The sequence below is a fragment of the Pseudonaja textilis genome, chromosome 1 (genome assembly GCF_049901715.1).
Source record: "Pseudonaja textilis isolate UNSWEBS1 chromosome 1, rPseTex1.2, whole genome shotgun sequence".
NCBI lineage: Eukaryota > Metazoa > Chordata > Lepidosauria > Squamata > Elapidae > Pseudonaja > Pseudonaja textilis.
This window is the reverse complement of record NC_141990.1, coordinates 246,539,980-246,562,932: the sequence shown is the minus strand read 5'-3', so window position 1 is coordinate 246,562,932 and position 22,953 is coordinate 246,539,980. Positions and strand designations below refer to the sequence as shown.

Sequence of the window (22,953 nt, the reverse complement as noted above, 5' to 3'; positions counted from 1 at the left end):
AAGGCTGGTTAACTGAGTCCCTTTCGATCAGGGTTCAGGCAAGGACATTACATTGGTCATGCTGGCTGAATTCTTGTTCAGACTTATTACACCTTTTAACCACTGTATTCTCTTATATAACTTTTTAACTGCTTTATTGTAAACCCGGAATACCACACTTGCAAACCTTCATTGCAAGTGTGGTATTCATAAAAATGAATAATACAGTTCTACACTAAAGACACAATTAAAGATTATAATATTTCCCATTAAACAACTTAGGATACTATTATCTGCAAGACCCCTTCTCCTACTAGAAACTTGTCTAGTTACTGTATTTAACAGAGCATAAGTTCTTCTGAAGTTCCCTTAGATGTCTGAAGCTTGGTTATTAGTATGGAGAAAAAGGCATTCTTCTTTGTGGTTCCCAAACAGTGGAACATACTCCTTGCTCCTATGCTCCCAGTATTTAGGTGGATGGCAAAACCACTTTTCCCAAGCTTTTATTATTTAATGGCTTAAACAATTTATTGTGACATTTTATTTTTATAATTTGCTTTTTAAACATGTAAGCCAACCTGAGAGTTGAAATAAATAGAAAGCAATATAAATTCAATGTTATTTTAAATACCTTACACGGTAATTTTGAGATAATAAATTCAGGAGATATGTATATCAGTAAGTCCTAGATGCTTCTTTTGAATTAGAAAAGTCAGATAGAAAATGGCTTAAAGATTGAATCAATTTGACAAACAGAAGGATACTAACATTAGAGGGTTTCGACCTACAACTTGGCTGGCACACATTTATCTGGAACGGGAAGAGTAAATTCCACTCATACTTCCAAAGACACTGGGTGAGAGATGTTTTGCTAAATATATGGGAAAAAATAAAAAGGAATCATTATGTAAAGGTGGCTATGGCTATCAACAATAGAAGCAGTAATACATCCCAATGTTTTGGGCTGTACTAAAATAATAAATTGTAGAGACTTATTAAATGAAAAAGAATTAAAAACTAAGAATCAACTGCAACTTCAGGGACTTGATATAGGATGGTGGCCCTATTCACAAGTACAAACACATTACAACAAGGATGAAGAACAATTTGGCTTCTATACAACCCAACAAGAGCTAGATAAGATATGGTAAGGAGAAGAAAAAAAATGATTAGTAAAATTTATAACTATCTATTAGACTATAAAATGAAGGAGGAAACCATCAAAGAATGCATGATAACTTGGGGTAAAAATGTGGGCCACAATTTTAACTTAGATCAGTGGGAACATCTTTGGCAGATAAACTATATGTTAATGGTGGCAGTCTCTTATAAAGAGAATTTATACAAAATGTTTCACCGCTGGCACCTGCCACCAGCAAGGTTAGCCAAAATGTTCCCTAATGTGACACCCAATTGTTGGAAATGCAATTACAACCAGGGAACTTATTTCCACGTGTGATGGACATGCCCGCATGCACAAAAATTTTGGCAAAAAATCAGAATTTGGATAGAGGACATAACAAAACTGAAAGTAAAATTCAAACTGGGAATTTTTCTACGAGGCATCTTAGAACCAAATATGGAAAAGAAGTACCAATACTTGATCTTGCATATAATAACTGCAGCTAGAATAAGTTTTGCTCAGAATTGGAAATTGGCTACGACCCCTACAGAAAACATGATAATAAAATACATGAATGTGCCGAAATGGATAGATTATATATGTTTTTAACTTTATAAATATTGAATAAATAAAATTAAAAAGAAAAGTTATTGTTCTCCCGACAAAAGTTTTCAAGCTACTGTCCGAACATGAATATTATTATTTTGAAGGGCAGGAAACAATGCATGATACATTTAAAAAAAATCAATCATATATTTAGATAGGAACATGCAATCCAATAGTTTTCTGATACTTTGACACAATTTTTCCCTTCCTACTGGCCATGCTAGCTAGTGTTAATCAGAAATCATATAAATGTTACATAATTTCAGTTTTATTAATCCCCAAAATAGAGCAAAATGTATACAGTGGAACCTCGGGTCGCAAATGCTCCTGTTCATGACCAAATTGGGTGGCGAACAAGAAATCCACCCAATTTTTGAATTGGGTCATGATTCAAAAATCAGGTAGTGAACAAAATCAGTGCAGAAAGATTTCTTTTCTGCACTGATTTCCCCTTCGCCTCCATTTTTTTGATTGCATGCATGTACAGTCGGTCGTGCTTCCAGACACGACCAAATCGGGTCACGTCCAGAGTCTGGGAACAGATTACAGTCACGACTCAGGGTTGCACTGTACATCACAGTTCCAAACATTTTAACAAAATGTGAAGTTGAAGATGGAAGATTATTTTTCTCTGTCCCTTTATCTCTTCTTTTAACAATACAATAAACAATGTATGTTTAATCAGAAGATTGCAGAAAGACAAAACCAAAACAATAAATGATCATGTGATATGTTAAAGGCTACCAAATTTATGAAAATTATGTAAATAGCTTCCTGTACTTCATGTTGATTATCTGTTTCATCAAATATGTAAGTATTGCCTGAAATAAGACATATGTGCATGAATAGTGCCCTTGGCAATATACAGTATATTGCAAAATTCAATTGAACTGTCTGCCAGTTTGTTGAGGAACTCCTCAAATGCTATCTGGAATAAAAGTATAGCAAACTTAAGTCATCTCCCTAATCAGTTTAATCTCTGCAAAGTTGCAAAGATTAACAGTGTTGACAACCTTCAGAATGATCAAATGTGATCTAACCACAACAAGGGATGAACAGAAATATCTCTACTTTCAGCTCATTAATCAGCTGCTCAAAAGTAAAAATTAAATCCATGTATGGGTCAGCTGTATGAATTGGGTTGGCAGTAATTTGGAACAAAAATCTGGAAAACCAGATTTTGCATGCCACTCATGTTTTCAGTGCCCATGCTTCCAAAGCACAGAAACTAAATATCTGCCACCAGCCCTGGTCATCTAGCTCAAGTAGTAGTACTGCTGGGCAAGTTTTTCAGTATAGTAGCAGCAATGGCAATGTGTCCATTGAGCTTAACTTCAAGTCTCACTGCCATTCATCTGGACATCATGGCATCTGGTTTCTTCTAAGGAGGTCTTAGGAAATCATCACCACCCTACCTCCCTGTCTTTGCTGACATGGGTATTTATTTGTTTTCTTTCAAAAGGAAATGCAGCTGCCTTTGTTATTCATGATTATCCTATGATAATCCCATGATAATCTGCTGGGCCTTGAAGGAGGCAGTGATATATCTATCTCAGGAGGTGTCAGCCCTCCCGGGTAAACTAGACAGGAATCACAAGTAGATGAGATAATTCTACTTTATTGTATGGCAACTTTAACAGGATCTTGCAAATCTGAAGGTTCGAACTTCATGTTGCCATTTTTAGCCATTTGATTAATTGGGGTGGGGTTCTTCCTAAATGCCTTCTTCTGAATGTTATTAAGTCTTTGGCGACTCCTTTTTTCATCTGATTTTTTCCTAGGTAGCATCTTTCCCTCATCCTCCTTATCCATGCATTCCATTATAGGAGATTACACACACACACACACACACACACACACACACACACTTTATTCAAACTGAATTTATATATAAGTGATTGCATGACTTCTAGACACCATGCACTAAATTAGGGGTCTCCAACCTTGGCGACTTTAAGACTTGTGGACTTCAATTCCCAGAATTCCTCATCCAGCTTTGCTGAAGTCCATAAGTCTTAAAGTCGCCAAGATGCTGGCTGAGCAATTCTGAGAGTTGAAGTGCACAAGTGTTAAAGTCACCAAGGTTGGAGATCCCTGAACTAAATAAATGAATAAATAAGTAAATAAATTGCAGGAGAACATCATTCTACCCAACTGTTGTCCAGTCTCTAATATTCCCTTTGGGGGAAAAATATGAAAAATGCTGATGGATACCACCTATAGAAAATGGATTATCTGGTTTGTTTCAATTGGATTTCATACTGGGGCATAGTATAGAATCAGCACTGATCATGCTCCATCTTTGTCAGAATCAGGATGGGGTGATCCATCCATCCTTGTGGACAAGCTGTGGAGGTTGAGAGTGGGAGGCACTGTTCTGCTGCAGTTTGCCTCCTTAATCAGTTGTTAGTCCCACTCAGTTAATGTTAATGAAGGGGGAGGTGCCTCATTTCAGGAGTGCTTAAGGTTTGATACTCTCCCTCCTTCTGTTTAACATCTACATGAAAATTGTTGATAATATCCATTGGTTTGGGGTACAATATAATCAGCACACTGTATTATATCTCGACATGCTGTTTGGCTGTTCAGGTCTAGATGAAGCAGAACAGACTTCAGCTCAATCCAGACAAAATTAAGCTGTTGTAACTGCTTGAACCAGTGTTGATTGGGGACATTTTTATTATGGGGTAGCATTTCCCCATGTTATGCAAATTGATGGAGAAGTGATAACACGGGAGCATGCTGTTCTCAAAGAAAAGGAATTTTATTTATATTCGTATGTTTTATGAAAACCCAAATAAAACTCTATAAAAAATAATAATTATATTTATTTTAAAATAAATAAATATTTACTTATTGTGAAATAAATAATTAAAATAATTAAGCATAATAAAATAAAATAAATAAAATAAGTATAAACATTTCACAAAAATCATTGAATACCCAATATGCAGTCAGACAAATGTATAATAAGATAACCTCCACCCTGTCCTTCTCTAGGTTTGTCCTTGCTCAAATCCAGAAAGATGTGGCTACCCATGGATCTGAGATTTAGCAACAGTTGCCCTGTAATCCAGTTTATGAATCCCACTTTACTAGTCTCAAAATACTGTGGCTTTTAGCAGAAGAGAAAAGGTGATTGCTTGTGCCTACCCCAATCTTACAGTGAATTTTTGTTACCTAAAGTAAATGAAGGGAAAGTCCTGATTTAATTCACATTTAAATATTACCTCTTGCCATTTCAGGAAAGCAGAAACGTAGTAATAAATTATAATATTTATAAATTTAAAAAAAAAACCAGAAAAACAATGCTGATTTTTTAAAAGGTGTAAATCTATCAATATCTTACCCAATTATTTCAAAACATTCTTCTTTTTTACAATCTATTCATTTACGATCCAGAATGAGCTATAAGAAGACAGTCTTCTGAAATGGCATAAACAAAAGATGTCAAAGGTAGACGCTTCCAGGGAATCATAAAATGAACATTTAAGACATTTAAGCCACTGGTCCCACTTTCTACTCAGTTAAAAAATCTAAATTAATGCATCCTTGACAATGGCTGTCTAGCTTCTGTGTGAAAACATCCAACACGTGAATGCTCAACAACTTCTTTTGGTAAGTGGTTTCACTGTTGAAAAGCTTATAATTTGGATACTTCTTCCCCTGATATTTAAACAGAATCTGTCTTCCCTACCTTCTAGGGTGACAAAACAACAGACCATGGTCTTCAGGCCTGGGGCACTACTTCCAGTTCTTGAAGAAAACCGTATGATCTCCCCTTGATTGGCTTTTATTTAGGTTAATATCCTAATTTTTCAAACTCCCATCATTGTAGTTCATTAACCATTCTCACTGCACTCTTTGAACTTGTCCACAAATTTATGAATCTTTAATTTGATCTGATCAGTGGAGGCTAAAAAAGAACTATTACAGGTCGTCCTCAGGTTATGATGGCAATTGGGACCCAAACTAAGCAATGCAGTTTTAAAGTGCAAAGTCATGTGATGACATTGCCTAGTCTAGTGGCAGCAAAGCCAGAACTCCAGATTGCTGTTGTAGCTCCAGGATTACACTGCTTGTTAAATAAGGATCTTGTGTGACTATGATGTAGAGTGATGTGGGATTCCCACACAAACAAGCTGGTGGACAACAGTCATAAGCATTTGGGCAGGGAGCAGGTAGACAAGTGGGCAGGTGCCACCAATGGTTACTACAAAGAGCAGGCAGATGAGTATTATGGAGGGTGGGTGTGGATTCTATTATTCTCAGCCAACTTTACTAACCTATCAAGATCATTTCTAATTTTGCTCCTGTGTTCTAGAATGCTAGTTGTTCTGCCCAGTTGTCCTCTAGAAACAGTCCCTATGTCTCTTTGTCCAAGTGGGCTTTTTTGGCACTCAATTCAATATCAAATTCCAGTTGAACTTACCTAGCATAGTAATGAAGCAAAAACAAAGGCATTCCTTCTGACCACATGCTTTTGTTTAAAATATCATATACACCATCTAGAAAATGCACCCCTCCTCAACGGCCTACTGTTTCAGACAGATTCTGATTGCAGGTTCGGTTGAGGAGTATCTGTTTCAATCCCCACAATACTTGCAGGAAAGCAACGTTTTCCTTTAAGAAAATAACAGGAAGAGATGCTTCTGCCTTCCCAATCAAAACAAATAAATGAAACAGAATGTGTGGCATTCTTAGGTGAAAGCTGAACCACTCTTGTTAGCCTGCCGCACAAAAGCAAACAAGAACAAAAGGAAGACAGTGTTAAGCGTCTGTCATAACATCACCCTGTAAAAAGAGCTTATCCCCAAATTAACACAAACCCCTGCAGGTGTTGCGCTGAGAAAATTAGATCACACAGTGTGATTGGAAAAGGGCAAATCAATCTCAGGCATCTTTGGTAGCCATGATGGACATACATGATGCATGTTGTTCTATTTTAATTGATCTGTCCTTTTCCAATCACACCATGTTATTGGTGGCTAATTTAATTCCCTGAAGATGTCAAAAGTCATTGCTGGACAACAGTCGTGGTAGAATCTGAAAACTAGCTACTGTCTGCATATTTATTTGCTTTTTACTATGCTGCTGACTTGGGAAATACTGCAAAACATATGCCAGAAAACAGCATTTGGGCTTGATCTTCTTCATTAGATAACATTTATGATTGTGTATTAAACATTTTTAATAGTGTATTAAAATAAAATGTAATTCTTCAACTTTAATTTTAAGAGCGCTTGTTCATTTTGCACCTGAAATTAGTAACAGGGTGTCCTAAAATAATTCTTGGCAAGAATTTGCAATTATACTGATAAAATAAGTATACAAATCCTATCTCACATTTATATGATCAAATAGCATATGAGTTGGATGTGCTGAGCTCTCATTTTCAGATTATTTGGGAGAAATTCAAAATTTCAGGATAATTGAAACCTCCTAGATTTTAAGTGACATTTTCGAGCGATATTTTCAAATGTCTTACTGCATTCAAATAACATTAAAAAATCACTATGTTTATGGTATAAAAATATATTTTTAATAACATTATATCAGTGGGACCCATGGGGGGGAGGGTAATGTGAATGTAAATCTTTAATCTATAGGTTGCTTATCATTAATTCTTTCATCATCCATTTGTCTTAATTCAATCCAATCATACAATTTTTCCCAAATTCTACAATATCCAGAGTCCTCTTTCTCTTGTAACATCAGGGTTAATTTATCCATCTCAGCACAAACCATTATTTTTTGAATAATCAGTTTGTCTGATGGTACATAATTATGCTTCCAACATTGAGCGTAGGCAATTCTAGCAGCCATTAAAATGTATAACTTTATATATTATATATTTTCCCACATTTCTTTTTAAATATCCCTAACAAGAATAATTCTGGTTCCAATTCTATTTGTTCCTTAAGGATCTCTTGCAACCATTTTTTAATTTTAAGCCAGTACTTCTGGACTTCTGAACAAGACCACCACATATGATAAAAAAGTACCCTCTTTCTTCTTGCACTTCCAACATGCCAGGTTCATGTTGGGATACATCTTTGCCAATCTCGCAGGAGGCAGGTACCATCTATAAAACATTTTTTTCATTGCCACACTTAGAGGCACTGCTTTGCAGAGCTCTCCAATCCAAGGAAGTCAATCTGGAGGTCATTACAGACTATGACATAAGGGAGGTCCAGGGCCAAGGATCGCTATATCTGTTCCATTGTGCAAGAAAGAGCCCCTCCATTCAGAAAGACAGTTTCTGAATCCAGCCTCATAAATTGAAATTGAAATGATAAGGCCATCAGCTGGATTTCCCTTCAATTACATTGCAAAAAATAATGATGATGATGCAAAAATGTACACGAAATTGCCTGGCCAAGAATATGAGTAAGTCAAGTGTCATTGACTTGGAACTAGCCTATGCAAAGCAGAACTTCAACTATGATTTGATTTTGAGAAAAATCAAGCAAATAAGGATCAGTCAGTTTACAATTCATTCTAAAGAATTGGATTAATAAGTGATGGAAATAGTGAAGAATTTACAACTTATGCATATAAAAATTAATAAATATTCTAATAAGACTTGCTAGGATTGTCAACAATTGATCATTCATAATAAAGTTTTTTTGGATGAACAAAAACTCCTGCTAGTGACCTAAAGCATAATGTATTTAGAACTATTTATTTTTATCAGAATCATCATTAGGCTAAGAACACATAAACTGGAAATGCTCATTGCTATTTTCCAGAATAACAGAAAAGAGGGGGGGAATGCTTTGTAATGTTAATTTGAAAATATTTATTTAAAAATAGTCTTCTGCCTGTCATACTCATAATACAACTCTCTTTTTAGCAACCATTTATTAGAATGTGAAACTTGGTAAGTAAATCCTATCTGATCCAGCAATCCCACCTGGATTTTAAACTACTTGAACTTGCACATGATGTGCTTCTTTTATTTTATAATCTTAGAATGGCCTTGAAAAAGTAAAGTAATTGGAATGGAAATTCACGCTATTTGTTGTGTAACATTCTTTCTTTCTACCATTCCCTCTCAGTTAGGAATCCTTGTCTTGTCTTGTCTAGACAAGATTCTTCCAGCACAAAGCTGTGCACAACTCTGGTTCTCTAATGCAGTGTTTCTCAACTTTGGTGACTTTACAATGGGTGGACTTCAACATCCAGAACTGTCAAGCCAGTTGAAGTCTGCACAGTGTAAAGACTCCTTTGGTCTTCACCAATACAGAAACCTACAGCCAGCCTTTCACATGACAGTTTTGGACCACTTTTGGAATGAGGCTTCTGGCAAAAGTACCAAATGCCACTCAAAAATCAATTAAACTGTTGTGGCATTTGATTCACCCTGGGACAATAAGTGATTCAGATGTAGCAGCTGTCTAATCAATCATAAAAAAAACTGAAGGACAGAAGAAGACAAGGAGAAGTACAAGCTCTTTAAATATTTTTCATGACCCCTTCCCTTCAATGAAAAACAATATTGAGGAGGCTGCTAAACTGTTCCACAGGAGCAGCTTAAATTTAAAATCATCTAAAAATAACTCTGTAGGTACATCCTTAAAATCTCTAAACACATTTTACCCTTTAACACATTGTAATAACCTATAATCAAGATGGTTAAAAACTTTTTTTTACATATTCATTGCCTCAGATATAGCATGCTGATTATTATAATTCTGTTTTAAGTGATGCAAAAGACAGAAGCAGAGGAGGGCAGTAAAATTAATTAATCTGGAATAAAAATCTGTGATCTTGCGATATGCCCTCAGACAAGATTTGGCTCCATGTTGATACCACCAAAAAGAACACAATTCTTCTTCCTCTTCTTTTTCTCTTCCTCCTCCTCCTCCTCCTCTTCTCCTTCTCCTTTATCTTTTCTTTGATAATTTGGGGGGGGGAACCCTTCCCAATTAGAAAAAGTATTCAAGAGGCCCTGTTTGTTTCTATGTACCATAAAATGATGTTAATGATAGAATAAGATCATTCTCATTCATAGACCCAAGAAAATTTCCTTTGGGGTGCTTTTTGGACCTTAAAAAAGTTAATATTACTTTCTGGAAGACCAGCAATACTTGTATACTCACTCTCACAAAATTAAATCCAACTGAGTTCCAGAAGGGAATTCCCAGGTATATATAAATACACAGAAATACAGCTTAAGACAGACTTCTCTTCAAACTTGTTGGCATTTCTTTGAATTGCTATGTATTATTGTTTTGTTCAATATTAGCTGTCTAATCAATTATAGCCATCAACATATTCTGTACATGAAATATCCTCTTGGTATAAATAGCATTAAAATAACTTGCCAGAAAAAAAGTTTTGTTTTAATCAGATCCTAAGCTGTGTTTTTCCACAAAATTTTCTAAAATATGTATATTAAAATTCACCATCCTCATTTCATGTGGAGAGCGTGTGCTGTAATTAAAGCTGTTTTACACCCTCTTGCATTTACCATGATTCAGACATTGCACCATGAAGGAGAAGGTGAGAATCTCCTCTATCTTTTAGAAGGATCTCTTGAGGTTTTTCCTTTAAGTTGCAGGCTTCCCGGGCATAATTTTTTTTTACACATCATCAGATCTCTTCTTTCATGCAGTGTTGATAAGTAACAGCTGGATCATAAGCTCCTTCATAGCTACAGGAATGTTTATATTCAAAGTATCTAAAACCAGAGGTGGTATTCAGCAGGTTCTGACCAGTTCTGAAGAACCGGTAGCAGAAATTTTGAGTCGTTCAGAGAACCGGCAAATACCACCCCTGACTGGAGATTTTACAGTATTCTTCCCCTGCCAGACCCACCAAGCCATGCCCACAGAACTGGTTGTAAATAAATTTGAATCCCACCACAGACTAAAACCTTTTCACTTTCACTGACCAGTCACAATCTACATTGTTATCGTATCCTTATTTCTTTTCTCTGATTGTCTCTTGATAATGCACCTTTTCAGTCTTGTGCAAAGGGCACCAAAATATTAGCCAGATTATAAATTCATGGGAAAATTATGTTAAGAAAGTGTGCTTTTGTGAATACATGTAGGAATTCATTTCCTTACAGAATTTTACTTTTGTAATAAACATACCCATTCAATAATTTAAAAAACAAACCCTAAAAAAATTATCTTCCAACCAGATATTCCAGTTTAATTCCATTAGCTTTAAATTAGATTTATTTGAAAATAAGTATTTTCAGTGTTGCAGCTTAACTGAAATAAGTAGAAAATGTTCGTCTTTTCTCTAAATTCAAATTTATCCAACATAATTTATAATGTAACTCTTATTTAAAAGTTAGCTGTTTCCTCCTTATTAAATATTTCTTTATACAATATTTCATTGCAACTGGAGAATTATATTATTATTATTATTATTAAAAAAAACTTTTATACGTAAGTCTGGTGTTCTAGCAAACTCTTTTCAACTGAGATTCCAAAATAAGTGATAAAATCTTTAAAAATTACTTCTGAATGCTCATTTTGAACTTGCAAATGTACTGGCAAAAGACTTATTTGTTTGTGTGTAAAAAAATAGTTAAACCCTAACAAGGAACAAAATTTGCCACACCACACTATTAGGTTAAAAATAAAATAGTATAATAAAGGAAATACAAAGGCTTTGGCATGGTTTTTACAATCAACAATGGTTAATTTTGATATGTCGTTGTGAACAACTTCAAAACACTTAGGTTTAAAACTCTTGCAAGCACTTTTAATTGATTAGGAATGAATTCTAGATGCACAAAATGATTGGACTGTGAACAGTAGTACAACTATAGCTAAGAACAATTAACTTTTGCTGACCAAAAAAGAAATGTTTGATGCATGAAAATGTGTGTAAAACATCTATAGAATATTCTTGTTGAATATAAATGAAATTAACTTTATTATAGAAATCATTCTGGGAGATTTCTAGGGAAGACAAATACTTACATTTTGACATAAAACAAATTGGATTATATCAGAGACACAATCTACCCTTTCCCTATCAAACTTTTCTTCTTTGAAGTTAACCCTATGTTTGCAAATAAGCATCATCTGTTTATAACCTTTGGAAATTTCAACAGATATTTTCCTTACAGAAATATACTCTGAATTGTTCCCAGTTGAATTATATGCAGTGAAATAATATAGACTTGGAGCATAGTCTGGAATCTATGAACAAATTGGTAGAAGTAGTTCAATACAGTTTGATAAAACTCTTAATTCATGGCAAAGGTTGTTGATCATGGCTTCCTTTTAAAAAAAAAACTTCATGACCAACACAAAAGCAAACATCCATTCAGTCTACATTGTTCTTTCATTATAACATAGAAATGCCCATTTACAAATAATACACCAAAATGAATGAAAGTTTGGATACCAAAATGAAGATTTGTTCCAACTGATATAATTCCTTCAATATACAAAGGTCCATGTTAAAGTCTTTCCTTGTGTGTTACATCACAGGATGCAGTTGTAGTACAGAAGTATGTGGAAAGTCATTCTTCTTTTAGAATTACAGATCAACCTCCAATTGATGTCCATATAGCCATTTGCAAAATCAGCCCATGGTTTACTGTAACCTTGGCCAGTACTGAGACATATCAGGTTCACTGCCAGGAACTTGAACAGGAACTGACACTCCAGGAGAAATTAGACCTTGAAGAAGGGGGAAAATGTGTTTGGGTGCATGCTTATAGATCAACCGCTGGATAACAGATGATAGAGATAGATAGATAGATAGATAGATAGATAGATAGATAGATAGATAGATAGATAGATAGATAGATGTAGGTAGGTAGGTAGGTAGGTAGGTAAGTAGGTGATAGATAGATGATAGAGAGAGAGATAGGTAGATAGGTAAGTAGGTAGATGAGACAGACAGACAGACAGACTTGTCCCTATGACAAGGGGCACTTTGCGAAACCAATGAATAAGAATGCAACTTAAAGTGTTAAGGCACTGAGAATTCTGATATGCTCAGTGTGATCACTTCAAGAACTTTTATGCATGCACAGATATCCTTGTGAAATAATAAGTGATTTTATTTTGGCTATTGAATCCTGGAAGAGGTTCTATATATGTATGTATATAAGTGCCCAGATCATATATGTTTCTCTCACTTCCCAACCATCCTTTCCAATGGTTTACATAATAATGATTATAATAACATAATTACAGTATGTCCATCTATAGGTTAAAAGATATCCAGCAGTATAGCAGATATTCAGGATGGTGCAAGGATTGGGAGAAGTAAGGTAACATTGGATTCAGTGCAATTTAATTCTGCAATAGATAAATATGTGCAAATTACATGTTTTTTTTCTTTATAATATTCCTTTAAAAAGAGACTAACAATTGAATAAATAAAAGGGAGAAACATCATATAACAAGGAATGTGAATGATAAGAATCTACATAATGATATGCTAATGTATAGCATATGAATTGTGTTTATTATTTATTTGGAATACAACGCAAGCACAGCTTGGGAGCGTAGTGTATGATAAATTATAAGTCTTCCATTGACTAATGGGACTTTGAAATTTCAACTATTTAGATAGACAAAGTGTATTTGATTATTTATCTGATAAAAGGATTGGTCTACAAAATTCCATTACAATGGTCTTTCGGTTAAGGTCAAGCACTAGCATTTGTCCCTCAACTGAACTGAGCTTTATCTTCCTGAATTCCTTAATTTTTATCTCCATCTCCACTATGGAGACAAAAGTGAATTAAATCTTGCCAAACGTTTATCTTAGTAATTTATGATTACTGTACTATTATATTGTATATGATTATAAACATGGATTGCACTTTTGCACATTTTTTTATATTGCGATACCCTCCTTTCCCCAAATTAGTGGAGAATTATCAATTATTCTACATGGCTAAAGAAGTGCTGAACTACAGCATTTGCATTAATGTATAAATGATTTACATTAACAGTGAATTTCTAACAAAATAGGGCTTTCTTGTTCATTAGGCTATTTTATTCATAATCTCCAATGATATCTAATTAGACTCTTAAACACTTACATGTTATGCCCTCTCCTTTTGTTTAAGAGTTGATAATAAGTCATCAATTTTTGCCCAAAGGAATCAAAATTCTGATTCATGGGTAAGCACTCCTCATAAAGTATCTCTGATGAAGATACCAATGGTTGCTCACCTGTTGAAGTGGTTCCAGAGGCGCCCATTGGCTGGCTGTTCATATGTGTCTGCATATGAGGAGGGGTGTATGTATCATAGCTCCTCCCATTTACTGATGGACTTGTGGGCAACATGCAAGAATAAGAAGAAGTCTGGCTGGGTACTGGGGGCTGTGGGGGAAAAAAAAGACCAATATCATGTTCATTACTAAAAGTAATGTTGATCATTTTATGTTCCCTTCTTTTTTCTTTTCAACAGACAGCCCAAATGTAATCTCCACAAACTTGCACAACATTCATATTTACTGATTTGTTCCACTATGTTGGATGAGCTTTATGTTGAAATAGGAAATTCTGGTGCCCAGCTGCATTTTCTAGCATACAGAGGTTGGCTCTTGTTTGCCAACACAACTGACTCAACTTCTCCCCAAGGGCAACAAACTCTCCCTGATGTGCTAGCAGCCACTGACATGCATCAATAAGGCAGCCACGTAAAAGCTATTTTTAAGTCCTCCCGCTCATCATAAAGCAGGCTTAGAGTTCCTTTTCCCCCCATTAGAAAAAAAATAATGGGAGGGGGAAACATTGATGGCCTAATTAGGTTCAGTGCCACTGTGGATGGAGTCAGAGGGAGGGCTTTCCCAAGCTGACCCCTTTTTTCCATTCAGCGCCAACTCTACCCCATTTGTGATGGTCTCAGAGGGTGAAAAGTAGAAAGGAAACAGTGATACAATGCCTAGAAAAGCTGCATTTCTGCAAGGCCCTTCTGCAGCTTTGTGTCTGTTTCAGAGACAAAGGGTCACTTCTCTGTTAACCCTTTCAAAGCCTGTTTTCATGGCATGATTGACTGGGAGAGGGGAGATTAGTTCATCCTAAATCTTTCTAGGTTAATTTTCCAGGTTAGTTGACAAGCTTTATGATGATGGCACAGCCCAGCCTCTGCCCAATTAAACACATCATGGAAACAGACCCGTGGCATCCTTTCATTTAAATTTTAAACACTGCTTTCCTATCTACGGATAAAGTCCACTTCACCTCTATTTTCATAAAAGCTTTCAAAACATTCGCAAGCTAAGGAACTAACAGTGAAGCATGTCCAGTCAGAACTGTCACTTCCAAAACTGGAATTTAGGAGAAAATCTTGGATCTTTCATGATTGTTCTAAGTGCCCATCCAAAGCATCTATTCTATATTAATAACAGGAGATCTATATTTCCAGTTTGCAAGTCTTGTCTTCCTTCAGTCCAAAAGGAAGGAATGTATTTCTCACACCATTTAGATTAGATTCTGGAGCATGTAGAAACCTGGGGAGAAGGTGACAAAAGAGGAGAAATACCCAAAGAGCTAAGAGGAGTCCATTTGTGCAATTTTCATTTCATTCAACAATGCAAAATATTTTTCATCCAAATCTTGTATGTCTCAGTCTTCCATTTGAAAGACACTGCCATATGTGGAATATCAGTCATCTGGATAGGCATGAAAACTGTGTCAGTAACACTGGCATCACTTTTCAATTGGTGCCTTTTCTTTCATATATGCTACATTTCACTTCCTATAACTTCTAGTCAGCATGAAGCTGGGATTTATGAAAATTGAAACTCTTGATATATTTAGCTGCGCCTGATTACAAAAAAGACAGAACTTTAAGTGCAAAGTATTTCATTTTGCAGTATAATTCTATGCATATTGCTCCGGAAGCAAATTTTAATATTAAGTAAATTGAAGTTGATCTCTGTGGGTGTACATACATACACAGTATGTATAATATATTCTCTCTCTCTCTTTCTGTGTGTGTGTGTGTGTGTGTGTGTGAATATGTATATGTATGTGTGTATTCACTTGGTTATTAGCCTGGTTATTACAGAGGCATATATAGCATTATAAATTTTCCAAGTATAATCATATATAATTCCAATAATTTGTCCCATTAACTTTTTCTCCTTGATAGAATTATCTTCAACAATTGGAAGTTGGAAGTTGGGTGAAATACCTAAAAGATCTCAAAAGTATTTAATCTCTAAATAGGTTGTGGTTTTTTTTTGTATTCAGAGACATAGGTTCTAACTTCTGAGGTTTGCAAATGTAGGGTGTTTTTTATGCTACACTTTTTAAGACGCTCAATAAGATAGTTGTTCAAGCTCAGCCATTGAATATCCATAACTTGCTATCTTCCTCAGAGTGCAACAATGATTCGGGGCCTAGAAATGTGTTCTTTTCCCGAATACTAATCTGCATGCTTACAAGCACGAGGGTTAGCAGCAACGTTCATTTCAACACAGCTATTTAGAACTGCAGGTGCTGTTCACATACTCTGCTTCCCCTTGGGTATTTCTAGGGTGCCAATAGCCATGGTGTCTCATCAGCAAGGTGTAAGTCTGCTAGCATGTTAATAAGCTCTTTCTCCATAGCAGCTCTATACTAATGAGTTTTTCTAGTTAGATACTTTTTTAAACAGATTTTTTTTCCATTTATCCAGTTGAAACTTTTTGCCTTTTGGATTCAGAGTCTCTGGATGATTTAATCAAATCCTTTCTTCCACTTCCCAGGCTACACTATAAGGGGTAAGCGTTGGAAAACTCTTCTCAGGATCTGCCTATTTTCTTCTACAATATACTAGGGTGCAGGTTTTAGTGGCTAAATGTAATGGCAAAATAAAAATTGGAATAGAAGTTGGGCTGGACCAGAAACCAATTTGGAGAAGGGGAATTCTTAAGAAGTAAAATAGTGCTTAGGACATCCTTAGTTTACTTTTTTTTAAAAATCCCTCAAATAAAAAAAAATGAGCATGCCTTACACTTCTCTTTCAATGATCGCTGAAATTTCTACAGTATTTTGGTTTCTTCTACAATTTTGTAATCAATCTGATATTTTAAAGAAATGTGGTGGAATGGATAGGATAGGCACCATTCAAGCATTTCCAGGAATCTAAATGCAGCCCCAAACCAAGTGTCTAATGCTAGCAAAACAATCTTGAGTCTGAATTTACTGTCCTTGCTAGAGAAAAAATGGGGTTACATTGAACTATTACCAAAACTGATCAGGCAATTCATAGCAAGGCATTTCATTACAACAGGCATTCCATTACACCATACTATGTAGGTTCAAAGAAAGTACCAAATATTCAGACAACCCATCAGTATCACTCAAACAACAATTCCAAATGTTATCAAGATGTCCTTAATGACCACTGACTTACATTCAATGGAAATTTCTTTGCTAACTTTCTCCAGATCAGTACCATTGATCACAGTTCAGTAGAGACAAAATACATGTATCAGTCTATACTGGACTGCGTATTTTGGATATGAGTCAGGTCTACTAATTTTCTAGTAAAAGATGCATAGCATGGAGGCCTGAGAAAAATTCTTATGGATTCTTGGAAGTCAACAAAGCGCTCTTTAGCTTTATGTTCCTGTTGCTTAAGCAAGATTGCCTGTTTGAGATCAGAGCCTAGAAAATTTATCTTTCAAGGGTCTCATAGCCTATAGAATTGGGATTATAAGAATATGATTTCAAACTTCATTGATATTACTCCGAATTTTTGTCAGATTACATTAATTCGGATTAATAACTGCCCATGTTTTCTACTGTGCAACACCATTGTAACAGCACTAACATTCTAAGCGCATATTTAAAAGAAGGAATACTCTAATGCTTAGAAGAAATACAAACCCAAAGTATATACATGTTCTTAGACAGTGTGGTGTCATGGTTAAAGTGTTGGACTAGGACAGAAGTCTCCAAATGTGGCAACTTTAAGACTTGTGGACTTCAATTCCCAGAATTCCTCCCAGAATTCCTATGCTGGCTGAGGAATTCTGGGAGTTGAAGTCACAAGTCTTAAAGTTGCCAAGTTTGGGGACCCCTGGACTAGGACCACAAAGACCCAGGTTCAAGTCCATTCTCTATCATGGAAACTCAATGGTTGACTCTAGGCTTTGCACAATCTCATATGCTATTCATATTCAAAATGTTGTTCTTGTGAGGAATAACTTAGACAAAGGAATGCTAAGTAAGCTGCTTCATCTCCCGAAGACAAATTGGGAGATAAATCTAATTAATGAATAAATCATTAAGAAGTGGCAGCTCTACTGGCTATAAATAGCCCTACAGTAATACTATGATTCCCATAGGAACAGAGGACCCATTTCAGGATGACTTGGAATGGTGAAGTCACTGAAAGCCTAAGGAATTGAAAGCAGCCATCCATTTACTGGCAACTTGTTCAAGTTATTTGACCTAAAACAAATATGAGTTTGAAAATCCTATACTACAGTGCAACCTGACCATAGCTATGGCACGTAAGATTAGCAAAGGGAGGTGCCATTTTGTTCTTGTTCATTATTTATCAGTTCACACATTCCCACTTTGTTCTTCTTATTTCATTTATTTCCACAAAATGTGAGCCTCATGCTGAGCAATGAACCTGAACCACATCATATCAACACTGGCTGTGCCGATGTTTTGGCTCAGATAATGTAGATAAATCAACCAGAAGAAGCAATCTACATCTTTGCCAGAAAGTTTTAGATGTTTGCCTTCTAAGTTGCACCTCTATATGAGCTCCAAGGGCCCACAGAAGCTGTTGAATTTCACTTTCTAGGAATTTTTATTATTATTATTATTATGTTGCATATCTACTCACTGACTTTAAAACACCTTGCTGAAAGAAAGGCAAGATTCCCGAAACAAACCATTTGCTGCCTTGGTCCATATGTGACTTACTAGCTAGACAGACTTTGAAAATCTGAGAAATACAGTGCTTCTATCACTAATGGATCAGATAAAAATAGCAGGAAGGACAGTGTCAAACATTTGATCCATTTAGAATTAAGGAGCAGGCTGCCTTTTTGCTTTTATACTAAAAGACAATATATAGTTCTCTGTTTCTTAAATGAAAGCATTACTCCTAGTTTTCTTCATCTTCAATTCTAGAGTCTTTTATTGTTACCATACTTAAACTATAAAATCTAGCAGACTATCCCAATTTACTTTCTGTCTACATGCTAAGGAATATTTTACCCAGATTAGTGACGCTTAAACAATTGGTAGCTTTTAGACATCTGTCATAACCAAGATAGTTAAAACACACAAAAAAAATGTTTCAATGTATCACTAGATAGAGATTCTGATCAGCATGATGATTGGTAAGCATCAAAGCTCCTTTTCTTTATTGCATGTGTGTGCATGTGTGTGCATGTGTGTGTGTTTCTAATTGTGAGGGGGAGGGAATCAAAGCAGTAGTCCAGGCTTTCCCATTTTGTTGAATCAGACTGATAATATGCATAAGATCCCACAAATATTGGGTAGATTGCACACTTGGTGATAGCATCCTGATACGGAAAATCCTCTTAACCCTGGAGAAATCTCCCTTATAGTCTAGAATTGTTACTAACTTCAAAGGACAGAGATTCTGCCCAGTGATTACTCAGCTCAGACAGCATATTAGTGGATTATACTTACTTGCATAGGCAGGTTGTTAGCCATTGTGAAACTAGGCATGGGTGGCAAAGCACTGTATGTGTTTGTTAGCGCGGTGTCTGTTCTGCCCAGCATTGAACCTGATGTGAAAGAGGAAACTATAATAGAATAGATAGATAGAGAGGATGGATGTATTAGTTACACTTTGATCAGATGACTGCATTACTTTTGGCAGCATTCCCCAACTTGGTGGCTCCCAGACGCGACAGACTCTATCTCTCATAATGCCCAGCCAGTACATTTGGAAGACTCCATGTTGGGTAAAGTTGCAAGACAGTGTTCCATGGCATTGCCCAGAAAGGGTGAGTAATTGCATGATATACTTCTAAAAGCATATTACCCGGTGTTGTGGGTTGCGGGATCGGTTGGTAGACACTTGTGCTAAAACTACTGCTGATGGGAATATGACTGGGGGTGTTGCTCGCTTGTCTTCTCTGGTTTCTTAGTTTCTCTTCTCGTCTCCACTTTGCTCTCCTGTTGGAAAACCATACCTGCCAATACAATATATTTCCTATTAGTTCAAGGAGGAGAAAGAGAAATGCATCATACAAAGAAGAAAAATAACTCAGTAATGGCTGTAGAACTAAGAGAAAACATGTGTGAAAATAAAAAGACCATCTTCATGAAATACTCGCTTCCACATTTTTGATCTATTACCATATTCATTGGTGCAAAAAAAAGTTTAGCAAAGACCATGAAAGATTATCTTTGCATGGTGGACTTTCCAAATAGGAAATTTGGGAACATATTTATTACATTTGAATGAGAACATCTGTCTAGATGAGTTCTAGATGAAGGTGAACATGCACACTGCTTTCTTTAAGAAAGATGCAGATAACTTCACCAGAATTTGCATTTATTTTATCGATTAATGTATTACTGAATGGATGAATGCCTGCTTTTCTGATCATTTCAATACTATAGGTGGATTGCAACAAAAGAAAATACAGAGTACCAAACAAAACAAGCCTTAATGTGATTAAAATCAATTTATTACAATTTATTAAATTATTAACAATGAGTCACCCATACCACCAGTGGTGGGATTCAAATTTTTTTACTACCGGTTCTGTGGGTGTGGCTTGGTGGGAGTGGCAGGGGAAGGATACCGTAAAATCTCCAGTCAAAGGTGGTATTTGCTGGTTCTCCAAACTACTCAAAATTTCCGCTACCGGTTCTCCAGAACTGGTCAGAACCTGCTGAATCCCATTTCTGCATACCATCTTCTTGAACATGAGTGCACAGAGAAGAAAAAGAGAAAGGTAGCAAGAGCTGAAGAAAAATACTGTAGAGTCTCAGAATACCTGTATTCTTGCTTCAGGCAGGTCTATTTTGGCAGCTAGTCTCTCTCTGGCAAACACATCAGGATAATGGGTTCTCTCAAATTCTGGTAGAAAAAAAAACCCATAGAATTGGCATTAAGGTAAGTTTTTTTGCTTTTAACTTTTGGAATATTCTGAGTGCACTTGTCATTCTAAATCTTTTATGAGGAATGTCATCAGAGGAACACTTTGAACAAGATCATATAATGCAGCTTTGATTTAAAGTGTGAGATATTATTATTGAATACCTTCCCAATCAAGTGATTCATATTAAAATGATTCATAGATTGTATTCAGGTAGAAACAAATAGCTGCATTTAAGCAGTTAATAGATAACCCCTAAAGTAACTTTCTCACACTAACTTTCAAGACAATTTCAAATGATAACTCAACTTCAAAACAGATGACTTCCAAATCAACTACATTGGGAGGAAGGGAACTGAAGGATAGTGGATTGAGTTTTGTGTATATTTTTATCCCAAAAAGTGAGATTCGAGATTGCCTCTGAAAGTCTCACAACAAAGACAATGGATATTAGGATATTTTTGAAGTTCCAGTTCCAAATGCTTGCCCTGCTGCTTGTATAATCACTGCATCCCAAAGCCAATAATAATAATAATAATAATAATAATAATAATAACAACAACAACAACAACAACAACAATAATAATAATAACATTCCTAGACTTTATCAGTGGACATCTGTTCCATATCTGTCCCAGATTGACCATACCATGCCAGGAGAGAAAAGGCAGTACAGTACTTTATGTGTCCCTTGTTCTGACTTTTGGTCATGCCTTACCTTTCTCAAGTGCTTCGATTTGTTCTTGGGTAAAGGACGTCCGATTTCTCTGCAGCTTTCTTTTCAACTGGAGTCTCATCTGGGCCTCATCTGAATCTTCTCCATTGGAGCTGATGGAATTGGTATTTTCGCCCCCTCCTTCTTGCTGTGGGCAGCCATCTGCAAAAGAAAGAGGAAACTATGCTAAGAAAGTTTGTGCTGAACTCATACACCATAATAAACACAGCCAACCATGCCCCGGATCTCACTGTTTCATTATCCCAAAGTGACAATACAGGAATCCAATTGCTCATTCTGGAAATTATTATCCACCTATGCTGAATAATAATATTCTTGTGATTCAATCCATATTTCATTTCTCCCCCCCACCCTTTAATTCTGTCTGATACTTGGAAATTGCTTGGACAAAGTCCTTGCAATTTTCTTGGCAAAGTTTTTCAGAAATAATTTTCCATTGCTTTCTTCCTAGGATTAAGAGAAAGTGATTGCCCCAAGATTATCCAGCTGTCTTGATGTCCAAGACCCCTCTTGAACTTACAGTCTCCTGGTTTCTAGCCTAGTGCCTTAATCTCTACACCAAACTGGCTTTCATATTTCACATTTGGATTTAAATTTTTATATGTGCTAAATCTAAAACATATGTATGCTACTTTTGAAATCTATGACTTACTAAAATGTACATGGTCATTTTGATCCAGTTTGAATGCAGGAGTTGAAAGTATTGTACTCAACACCAAAGCATTTTCATGAGATTGACCCTAAACTGAAATGAGGAAAAAACTGGTAGTTGTCAGGACCTCCTCTGCTCATTGTAGCATGTATGGCAGTCAGAAGATGGCTAGAACTGGAGAGGCTGTGGTATCTATTGCAAGGATTTGTCTATTTTGAAGAATACAGATAATTCTGGGATGGCAAATTTTATAAGGGCAATTCAGTGACTTCTAGGCAAATGGAATGGTGACAGAAAAGAGACAGGACTTATTCCTTTCTATAATTCAGTGATGTTCAAAATAGCTGGCACTAAAACATTAATCAATATATATAACAGTAGAGAACCAAACATATCCAAGGTAGAAATATCCAGTTCCAAAATATCTAAACAACTCTTTTAAAATATAGCTGAATAAATCTGTCCCTTCTCACAAGTCAAAGATATTGTTCAAATGAGTATAGTGCACGTTTTCTAACATGCCTTCCTAAAATATTATTTCTATTAAATTTATTTACCTATTGGTACATTTAGAATAGGGAAGCTCACTTTTTCAGATTATCTATAATCAGTAATTCCTATCTAATCAATTAGATGCTGATAGGTTTGCAGAAAATGCTATTAAGAAGCCAAACCAAGCTTGTAATCTTTTTTAAAAAATATTTATCTAGTTTTGATTTTAATTCTGCACAGTCAATTTCATTTTAAAGGTTGTGAATTTAGAAGTGCCTGCATTGTTCTGCAGTTTTATTCAACTATTGTATGAGTGTGCATTGCCTTGACA

The 22,953-nt window shown here is 35.7% G+C and overlaps 2 protein-coding genes across 17 annotated transcripts in view; one reads left to right on the top strand and one right to left on the bottom strand.

The window, feature by feature from the left end:
• ELP4 (elongator acetyltransferase complex subunit 4) overlaps positions 1-19,748 on the top strand; it is a 158,499-nt gene extending 138,751 nt beyond the window's left edge. For both annotated transcript variants that reach the window (XM_087921211.1, XM_087921210.1), the window contains one exon: positions 19,512-19,748. In XM_087921211.1, coding sequence (XP_087777337.1) covers positions 19,512-19,646 — 135 coding nt within the window. In that variant the 3' untranslated portion in view covers positions 19,647-19,748. The remainder of the gene's footprint in view (positions 1-19,511) is intronic.
• PAX6 (paired box 6) overlaps positions 11,587-22,953 on the bottom strand; it is a 29,400-nt gene continuing 18,033 nt past the window's right edge. For 10 of the 15 annotated variants that reach the window (XM_026704415.2, XM_087921205.1, XM_087921203.1 and 7 more), the window contains 6 exons: positions 21,461-21,619; positions 20,641-20,723; positions 19,677-19,827; positions 19,319-19,434; positions 13,876-14,026; positions 11,587-12,363 (listed from right to left, as the gene is read on the bottom strand). In XM_026704415.2, coding sequence (XP_026560200.1) covers positions 12,278-12,363; positions 13,876-14,026; positions 19,319-19,434; positions 19,677-19,827; positions 20,641-20,723; positions 21,461-21,619 — 746 coding nt within the window. In that variant the 3' untranslated portion in view covers positions 11,587-12,277. The remainder of the gene's footprint in view (positions 12,364-13,875; positions 14,027-19,318; positions 19,435-19,676; positions 19,828-20,640; positions 20,724-21,460; positions 21,620-22,953) is intronic. The other 5 variants (XM_087921202.1, XM_087921206.1, XM_087921204.1 and 2 more) reach the window with 1 other exon arrangement.